Here is a 10,671-nt window from a genome sequence, read left to right on the forward strand (position 1 = left end):
TGTAAAGCATAAAATATATAAAAGAAAATAAAGTTGACTTTCTTTAAATGTAACTCTTGAAAATAAATTTAGCGGTGAAAGAGAAAAAGAGTATGTTTGACTGTGAAAATAAATTTAGCGGTGAAAGAGAAAAAGAGTATGTTTGACTGTCAATGTTGTCAACAGATAGTTCTAGAGAATTAGATAAGGAATGTTAGCGTTTCTTCCCTCCTTTTTTTTTTTTTTTTTTTCTTAAGAACCCTTACATTTTAGAGAAATGCTATATCAACAACATTTTCACAACAAATCTTAAGTGGCAGGTTGTTACTGGTTGTTATTATTGGGGCAAAAAAGTAATCTCAATAGTAGATTCAAATTTGAACCAATAACAACTAATCACTTATGATTTGTTGTGAAAATTTTATGAAAATGTTGTGAACTTTTAGCTATACATTGGATAATTTTCCCAAAAAAAAGGCAATGAATATGAATTATGAGGTATATCTTATTTTAAATTAGTATAAAATATGATATAATATTATATTTATAAGATCAAAATTATGGGATTTTTTTCTCTCTCTATCTTGGGAACTATATTTGGAGTTGAACTAGTAAGTATCATGTCTTTTGTCTTCCTTTCTCTATGTTCCATTTGGATTGAGGAGAGGGAGAGGGAGAGGGAGTAGAGTAGAGTAGAATTGGTCCAAAATTAGCATTTTTTCAGCCAATTCTACTCCACTTCCACTCCCCCTCCCTCCCCCCTCAATCCAAATAGGTTAGAATTTGCAAAATATGGCATACAAAAATATTTGCAAATATATATATATATATATATATGTGTGTGTGTGTGCGCGTGTGCGCGTGTTTTTGTTTGTTTAGCTTCCACTAATGCTTGAGGTTAAATCTCTTTTTTCCTTTTTACGTGTGCACTTCTTCTGGTTATAATAAAATAAGTGATTGTTGGGGATAATGGGATAAATAATGAAAGAACATAAGAAATTTAAAGGCCTAGAGGTATGAATGAATTGCTATCTTTAAGACAATATTTGCCTTCAGTCAAAGAGTTTGCTCAAGGGTTATAGACAAATCTAACTACAGGATACAACTAAGCTAGAATTCTTTCAAGAAGTTAACTTGGTAAATTATGTGAACATCTCTCTAATAGTGTATAAACCTGTGAAATATTGAATATAGAGTCTGTATTTATAAACATTGAGGATTTGCCTTAGAAAGGTGCTTTGGAAAGTAAGTCACTTTGGTTGATACAAGTCTCCAAAATTGTGCCCTAGATGTTACTAGCCATTATAGACAGGACAATGTCTTATTTCCTCATTTTTCTGCAAAATTCTGTAGATACTGTACCAATTGTAACTGTCTTGCTTGAACGAGATTGAGTGAGCTTTATGATCTCACTTGAGCGGCTATGAAGCGGACATTGAGCTGGCACACGCTTTATGATCGCTCATACTTGCTCGAGTGGGCTCATAGCCAACTGGCCCAAGAGCTTTGGCACCATTTTTTTTTTTTTGATAAGTAAAAAGTTTATTGACATCAAAAAAAAGGAAACACCCTAAGAAATCAAGAAAAGATAAAAATGATTGGTTCCGCAAAGCAGCCAATCAATCCATTAAAGTTCTAAAGAAAAATAGCTTCAAGTCTGATATGGATCTCTCCTTATCTTCAAAGCACCAAATATTTCTCTCCCTCCAAAGGCACCACAATAAGCAATGGGGAACCATCAACCATATATACCCATTTCGATGACGGCCAAAACTACCTTTCCAACATGCTAGAAACCCCACTACAGATTGCGGCATAACCCAACTCACTCCAAGCAACCCAAACACCATAGCCCACATATCCATTGCAACCGAACAATGAAGAAAAAGATGATAAACCAATTCACCATTACACCTGCACATATGGCACCCATCCAATATCCAAACCTTCCTTTTTCGTAAATTGTCAATCGTTAAGCATTTTTTTAAAGCAACAGTTCAAACAAAGAAAGCTACTCTAGAGGGAATCTTCTATTTCCAAATGTTTTTCCAAGGAAAGCAATAGTCATTAAAGCCCACTAAGATTGTAATAATCCTGAACCATGAAGCCCTTCTCTCTATCAGATTTCAAGCACATCTTATCCTCACAAACCCTCTCACCAAAGCACCATATATGGTATATATGAAACTGGCCAATGCCTCTAACCTCTTGTACTCCTCAATATGCTTCATTAATTGCCTCATATCCTCGGGAGGCTTCCTTGCCAGTGAATCTTGTAATTTAGAATCCTCGGGCAATCCCAACCGAAAGGTGCTTGCTGCAATTTTTTTCATTACCCCCATCGATCTTGTTATACAGTTCCCAATACCTGCTAGTGTAACTGCGAAGAGTTTCCCCGGCTCCCATCTTCATAGATAGCAACGCGTCCACTAGTTGTGGTACCCGGCTACAGGTCGTAAACCAAACCCCGAACTCTTGAATCAGCTCAGCAAAACTATGAATCGAGCCCTTCCTCAACCCATTGAACCACCTCAAAACTGTGGGCCCGAGACTTGAAGGAAACACCTTACACATCAGTGCGTCGTTATGACTATGCAAAGACATCATCTGGACAAAATGGCTTACATGCTCTACCGGATCTGTCTTCCTATCATAAGAGTTAAATGGAGGTCTAGTAAATCTGCTCGACATCGGTGCCCATTCGATATCTCCCGGGAACGGTGATCGAGCAGCTCTGCGTAATGCTTGGCTCATAGCATCCATTGCAGCATTCTTGGGTTGTCACCCCTCTGGGGAAATTGAGTCTCTATCTACATACTCCTGAGATCAATCCCGGTGTTAATGGGAACCGGATTGATGGGACGCCTTTCCATGACTACTCCCCACACTTGCTGACCCCTCTGCGTGCTCTTCGCAGTTTCTTCTCTGACGCCTACCTCTTGCCTCCAACTCCAAATCTCTTACCGACCTACGCAAGCGTTCGAGTTCCTCATCCCTCCTGTCAAAACGTTCATGTCCGGAGGTGCCTAACATTGATCAATACATTTGAAACGACCCCTCCCCTGAGCCAGAATGTTCTTCTTCTTACTCATATCTCCGGTGCTATGTAGGAGATTCCCACAAACGGCGCCAATTATGCGTGCCCAATTTTCCTCACTGGATTGGGCCTAGTGTTGGGCTCACAATTTATTTATATGGTGGGTTTTGAGTTTCCTACTATGGGTAGCTCCCAACCGAACTACTTAGCTACACTCCTTTGCATTCGCGAAACTCCCCCCTCTCCTCTAAGCTCCTCTTAGTGGTTAGTATTATCTCTCTTTAGCTCTCTCTTTTCCTCCGAATGACCAACCCTCTCTCTCTACTCGCTTCCCATATTGGTGGAGTGTTCATGATTATATTCTGGTCTCACTCATGTGAGTGGGGTACAATTTGATTATTCCTGACATGGAATATGCTTCTTTGGAAATGGTGGAGATGACTTTGGAATTGGTTCCTGCCTCCAAAAGGTCGTTCGGCAGCGATATTTCCCAAGGCATTACCGGGCTGCCAAGGTCATGGGTTGTTCTAGGTAAATTCAGCCCCTAATCAACCTATACATGATCGGTATAGGCCTATCTATCTTGTGATTAGCTGAATGAGTCCACCATTGGATTTGGGCTTGAGAATGTCTTAGTAGTACACTTGGGCCAAGGCCCAATGCTCAATGGGCTCGAAGCCTTATGCCGTACATATTCCATGCACCGGTTTGATCCATGCAATAATCATGAAGGCCTGAGCCAAAGTCATGTCAACAATAGTCAGCCAAATACTACAAGTCAGTATGGTTTTTTTTCCCTCTCCGAAAGCTAGTAATTAAGTTTTTTCATGAAAATATATGTTTACAGTCAAATGGCCTATGTATGTTATGGTACGAAACTGGTCGGAGGTTCTACCAAATAAAAGAAAAAACTGGTCGGAAGCATCCTATAACGTGTACAGCTCATGACCTAGATTAAGATGTTTGCCTCATTAGTCATTAGGACTCTGTGAAGTCTCCCGCCAATAAGGAACTTTTGCTTCATAAAGTGCATGTGATTTTTGGTCAATACTAAAGTGATAAAATATCATTGTCCCAAAAAGTGTAACCCAACATATGGTCCAACTATTATTTCAATCCTTTCCCCCAAGTGTGGGTTTAGATTTCTCCTTAAAAATTAGAGTAATATATGATATTTTTAACTTTTTAAATGGGAGATACGGTAGATGTAGAATTCAAACTCAATATTGCATACTCTGATACTATGAGAAAATAATCCAAAATCTTAAACTATGAATTTAATCATTCACTCATTGTTCTAACAATAACTCCATAAAAATAAGGAGGCAAACCTCCCATCAAGGCCTCTAGGATCAAGGGAGCTAACCCTAGAAAGTTCCTCTTTTAATAGCATCCTCATTTGCCTCTCTATAGCAGCCTCGCTCAAGTACTTGTCAGAAAGTTGGAACCTCTTCATGTAGAATTGAATTTTTTTTAATGTGTACAGTTTAATTTGAAACCACCCAAAATTATGGGGTTTTTTTTTTTTAAAAGAATTATCGGGTTTAAAATGTAATATATCTTTTACTTCTTAATAAGTAATAGTGTGATATCACTAACGATTTAAAGGCTAATAGTTTTATAAAGATATATATTAGTTAAACCACTAAATTTATTAATAATATCACTTGTCAAAAAAACCTAAACATATGAAAAGTGATAAACATAATCATTTAACAACACTAACAAGCATAATATTATTGAAAATCAAATGATATGATTGATTATATATATTAGTATAACACCTATAGGTTACAAAAAAATCAACTTAATATATAAAACTTAAAAGAAGAAGCTTCAATATATATTCCATGCACCATTTAATCCACGCAATACTAATCATGAAGGCCTGAGCCAAAGTCATGTTAACAATTGCCAGCCAAATACTACAAAGTCAGTATGGTTTTTTTTTCCTCTCTGAAAGCTAGTAAGTATTTTCAATAAGTTCCTAAATATATATGTTTACACTTAACAGTCAAATGGCCTATATATTTTAGGGTACGAAACTGGTCGGAGGTTCTACCAAAAAAAGTAAAAGAAAAAACTGGTCGGAAGTATCCGATAACGTGTACAGCTCAAGACCTAGGATTAAGATGTTTGCCTCATTAGTCATTAGGACTCTGAAGTCTCCGGGCGGCCAGGTCATTCAGCGTCAAACCGAGAACGATGACATTAATTGCTTGTTTATTGGTCTTCTTTGTGACACCAGCTTCAAGTTTTGGGTCCACAAATGCCACAAACACAATGATCTTGATTCTTAATGGCGTTATCAAAAAAAAAATCTTAATGGCCTGGAGACCGGCCTATTGGTCCTCTAAGGCGGCATGTGAGGTATCAATCTACCTTAAATTTGATGTTAGTCATTAGTCATTACTTACTACGATCATTTTTCTCTTAAACTTAAAGACAAAGGGGATCAAAATCATATTGGTCCTCTAAGGCGGCATGTGAGGTATCAATCTACCTTAAATTTGATGTTATTCATTAGTCATTACTTACTATGATCATTTTTCTCTTAAACTTAAAGACAAAAGGGATCAAAATCAAAATCAAATCCTTACCTAAACCACCAAGAAGGTACGATTTCCACTTAGCCTTAAAACTATTGGGCCAACAATCATATACGTTCGTGTTAATGACCAACAATATATTTTAGTTAACTCAATTAATAAAATCTCTTATCGTCAAATACAAAATATGAGATTCAAACCCGCTTATTCCCAAAATCTATTGATGTCCTAACATAATAATAAAGAGCAATCATCATGAAGCACCGTAAGTTGAATTACTATCAAATCTTAAAAAAAGATAGTTAATGATGGACTAGGTATTCAATAAATTGGTCTAAATTTTTTGAATAAATTGTGCTACTAATATCCACACACAAAATGAATTAAATAAATGATTAGTTTTTTTTTTTTTTTGAGAAATTTTTTTTTTAATTAGTCTAACTTCGTTGAATAAATTCTTCTATTTATTTTTCAAAAAAAAAAATTCAAAATCATGAGGAAAATAAATAGTAAAAATCAAAGGTCTAAATTCAATAAGGTAATCAATATGTCACCGCGTGTAATGTAATTAGTAATAAGATACGTAGGCAATTAAGGGTTTCCATGTCACCTTATAAATGCTTAAATTACCTTGAGTATTAAAAAACTAAGGTAAATACTAGAGTTACATATTAACTATTTTATAACATTTTTTACAAACGGTTGAAAAGAGATAATGTTAGCGGTAGGCCCAAATGAAAACTAGTAAAAAATTGTCACATTAACAGCTTATAAAATATTGTAAAATAATTTGTTGCTATAATATTACTCAAAACTAATTTTGAAATATATGTGCGTTTTATGGTTGTGAGTCTCAAAAACACTCATCTCCTTCTCTTATATGGCAAAAGAGATTAACAAAAAATTACACCCACATTTGCAAAAAACCAAGTCAATCAAACAAAGCTCTTATTATTCTCGCGCCCAAAGTCACCATTTATGTAAATGTTAGGCCAAAGGCCAAAGTTGTAGGGAAATTAGAAATACATATTAATTGTATCAAAAAAAGAAAAAGAAATACATATTAATGTTTTAGTTTAGAGAAATGTTATGTTCATAATATTTTTACAACAATTAAGTGGTAAATCGATTTAAATTAAATCTGGTATTAATAGTTTGTCATTTAGGATTTTTTTATGAAAATGTTATAGATGTAACACTTCTCTTTTTTTTTTTTTGAGAAGCAAAAAAAAAAAATGCAATACTTAGGTGATTAGGATTGGAATTTTTTTATAAACTGTCACAAAAGGTGATTAGGATTGGCATTTTTTTTCTAAGTCCTTTTCATCAACTACTTATCATAATCACTTTCATTCCTCCAAATCTCAATTATAAGTATATTCTACTTTATATTTTATCAATTATGTTAATAAATGCAAATAATTTAATAAATAAAAAAGACAGACTCAAAAAATAATATGAAAAACTTAATTATGATACTATATGTGTGCGTTTGGCATAGATTATTTTTGCTAATTTCTTTTACTATTCAGTTTATTTTTGCTACTATTTATGGATCCCGCTGCACTTTTTGGTGCTATTCATGAGTCCTACTGTACTATTTTAACTAACTTTTACCTTTATCTATAGTCCTTTCAACAAAAAGTTTTCAGTTTCAGCAAAATAAGCAGATTTCAAACGGACACTATTTGTTTGTTTGGTAAATATTATTTTTGTCAGCTTATTTTACTATTCAGCTTATTTTTGCTACTATTCATGGGTCCCACTGCACTTTTTGGTACTATTTATGGGTTCCACTATACTATTTCAACTAACTTTTACCTTTATCTACCGTACTTTCATCAAAAAGTTTTCAGTTTCAGCAAAATAAGCAAATTTCAAATAAACCCTATGTGTCTTAAATTTATGAGAATAAATTCAATAAGAACTTGGTGCAAACTCTGTTGTTTATGCACTCTAATGCTAACATGTCACATGCAATCCTCCTTATTCTACATTACATAAAATCAAAACCCCGTTAGCTCTCACAACAGAAGCCTCGAACAGCTAGAAACGCTGCCAAGAAGAGTAGCCACCACCAAAGACACTGTCAGAATCTAGAAAGAGATACCGGAGCTACCATTTGTGTGGTGGTCGTGACCTACAAGTTTGATTTTTTTCTTGATTTGTATTTTCTGAAGTATGGTGTATTGGGAGAGAATAGGAACCCCAAAGAAGCTTGCCCTAATTTTCCTATCAATTTTTATGAGTTTTGGTTCCCTTTATTAATATCAATATTAGTTGCTTATGTCGTTTTGTTAAAAATGCTTTTTTTTTTATCTATTTAGATTTTGTTGTGATTGGAAAATATATGCCCCTTGATCCACATCTCAAATGTCCATTTGTTTAAGGGACAACTCATTGAATATGACTTTAAAGGCTATGTATGTGCCACATCTATAAAAAATAAGCCTCATTTGCATAAAACTGGAATGACACATAGAACAACAGTCTCCTAAAAATTTAAGATTGGAATTGATTTATCAAATTGTGAGGAAATTTTCAGGGCTTTGATGAAAGTAAACAGTTCAACAAACAAAGAGAACTATTGAGAAAACATTCTACTATTCTCGAAATACCTAATAATTATCAATACCTTCGGACAAGAGATCTTGAAGCATGGAGTTGCATGGCATTAATTCTCATCTAAAATATTATATCATACTTTTCATCTAAACTATTATACACTTCCAACATAAACAAAACAAAACGAAAGAAAAAGCTGGGTGGACAAGATGATGATTACTTTATTGACGTCCAAACAAATACATACATAACCATGCAGTAGTAACTGAAATTGAAAATCCCAAACCATAGAAATAAGACTACCTACCATCATCTCCATTGAAAACTGAAAAAGATGGAGTTAAACCATCTTCAACATCAGCAATATCCCCATCATCACCAACAGAGGCCGAAGTAGTCGGATAAGATTGCACAAAATCCTCAAACTCATATTTACCACCATCTTCATTGCTATTTGCCATGACTATCTCCTCCTCCTCTAAAACTAGCTTCGTTTCCAAGCACCTAACCACATGCCTTGTAGTGGGTCTTGACTCTGGTGCATCATTGGAACACATTAAGCCCAATTGAAGCACCAAAGTAGCCTCAACTTCATCAAACTCAACCCCTAACCTTGAATCCACAACCTCAAGGATTGCTCCTAATCTCCACTTCTCCCAAACCCTGTCCACAAGCATGAGCTCCTCAGGCAATGCTTTAGGGTCAATAGGCCTTCTACCACATACCACTTCTAGCAACAAAGCACCAAAGGCAAACACATCAGAACTTGTTGTTGGCTTGCCAATGCGTGTGAGCTCAGGTGCTAAATAACCCAACGTGCCCACCACCTTGGTTGTGCTTGGGTTGGAGCCAAGCTCATATAGCTTAGCAAGACCAAAATCACTCAACCTTCCATTAAACTCAGAATCCAATAACACATTGCCTGCCTTGATGTCTCTATGAACCACAATTTGTTCCCATTCCTCATGTAAATATAAAAGCCCTGAAGCAACCCCTTTGATGATCTTGAACCTTTGCTCCCAGCTTAAGATTGCTTTAGGCTCATCAAAAAGGTACTTGTCTAAGCTTCCATTAGGCATGAATTCATACACAAGTAATAGATCACCTTGCCTACGACACCAACCCAATAATTGAACTATATTTCGATGACGAAGATGACCAATACTACCAACCTCAGACATGAATTCTCGCAAACCTTGCTTCGAATTTTGGGAAACACGCTTTACTGCAACTTGGGTATTTGAATTTGGCAAAGTTCCTTTGTAAACTCTACCAAATCCGCCGAACCCAAGAAGCTCTTTGTCTCCAAAACCCTTTGTTGCTTTCTTTAGCTCCTCATAAGAAAATCTATGTGGTCCAATATCAAGCTCCCAGGCTTCAACCACACCAACCTTCTTGAGTTTCCTGACATTGTAAAAAATCAAAACAATCCAGAAAATCACAACCAAAGCACAGACTGAGACACCAACAATTAGGCTTGTGTGGTTCTTTTTAGACCCATTCACTGTTGGGAGCTTAGGGAGTTTATCTAAATTGAGATTTTTAGCAACTCCATTTATGTTAAAGCTCCAACCTAAGACGTAGTGCGAACTTGAGGATGGAAGGCCTGTTGAACCAGAGAACCCCACGAACATGGATTCTTTAAATATTGGTGAGAGGTCCTCATAATAAGGAAAATTTTCAGACCTGGGTCTAGAAAATTGTGGCACGACCTTAACATTTACTTGATTTATTCGTGCATCATATTCGACCCAAGCCTGAATTACCTGATCACTCTTTAGATTTATGAAATCTTTACGCTTAGATTGATCGACTGGAACAGATTTGTTAGATAGTATGCTTTTGGGGCCGACACGAACGTGGTTATCATCGATGTCACCGAACTTGGTGTGATTGACAGTGTTAAATCCCACCTTGAATATGCGGCCCGAGATGTTCCCATCCTTTTTGGTGTTGAATAAATCAAGAGAAGGAGAGATTGTGAAAGCAAAGTCATGGCCCCCTAGTTTTCCATGTTCATTGATCAAAGCAAAAGCAAACGTGGTGGAAAAGGACATAACTTTGCCATTGGAGGAGTTCTTGAATTGGATTGGATATTTATAAAATGCATGGCTAACAACTTGAACCGACTCATTTGTCAGCTGAAGTATGCCATTGTTATCAATCACTGCATCGCCTTGTAAGCTCATATTTTTACGTTCGGCATTGAAACCATCAGTGAGTTGGGTCAACAAGGGTTCAACATTGTCTAGGTCAGGCTTTACTCGGTATTGGAAAAGAAGGAAAACCAAGAAGAGAAAGATGAGTTTGGCTGCCATAGGAGAGGATAAGAATGACCTTTTTTGACGCAAAGGAAGCTTACTAGCTTAGGGTGTTTATATGGAAAGCCTTAAATATTCTTTCACATACACTTTTCCATGTTCACACAATGTTCCTAATTCCACCCATGATATACACAAGGTTCCTATATCACGCTGCATCTTTTTTCTATCTGTCCTTGTTTATAATGAATAAGAAAGGATAGGACAAAAAGAAAAAAAG

At 35.9% G+C, this 10,671-nt stretch overlaps 2 protein-coding genes across 2 annotated transcripts; both read right to left on the reverse strand.

Annotated features, from left to right (window-relative positions):
- Positions 1-2,259: 2,259 nt before the first annotated feature.
- Positions 2,260-2,742, reverse strand: LOC115974105. Its single transcript, XM_031094320.1, has one exon. The coding sequence runs from the start codon at positions 2,740-2,742 to the stop codon at positions 2,260-2,262; it is 483 nt and encodes a 160-aa protein (XP_030950180.1).
- Positions 2,743-8,365: 5,623 nt separating this feature from the next.
- Positions 8,366-10,448, reverse strand: LOC115965303 (L-type lectin-domain containing receptor kinase S.4-like). Its single transcript, XM_031084499.1, has one exon. It carries the CDS (start codon positions 10,446-10,448, stop codon positions 8,430-8,432), a length of 2,019 nt encoding a protein of 672 aa, XP_030940359.1. The 3' UTR covers positions 8,366-8,429.
- Positions 10,449-10,671: the final 223 nt, after the last annotated feature.

Source organism: Quercus lobata, chromosome 2 (genome assembly GCF_001633185.2).
Source record: "Quercus lobata isolate SW786 chromosome 2, ValleyOak3.0 Primary Assembly, whole genome shotgun sequence".
Classification (NCBI taxonomy): domain Eukaryota; kingdom Viridiplantae; phylum Streptophyta; class Magnoliopsida; order Fagales; family Fagaceae; genus Quercus; species Quercus lobata.

What these genes read in the sequence shown, in the direction of transcription:
- LOC115974105 (XM_031094320.1), bottom strand. Translation starts at nt 2,742, where the DNA reads ATGGATGCTATGAGCCAAGCATTACGCAGAGCTGCTCGATCACCGTTC.
- LOC115965303 (XM_031084499.1), bottom strand. Translation starts at nt 10,448, where the DNA reads ATGGCAGCCAAACTCATCTTTCTCTTCTTGGTTTTCCTTCTTTTCCAA.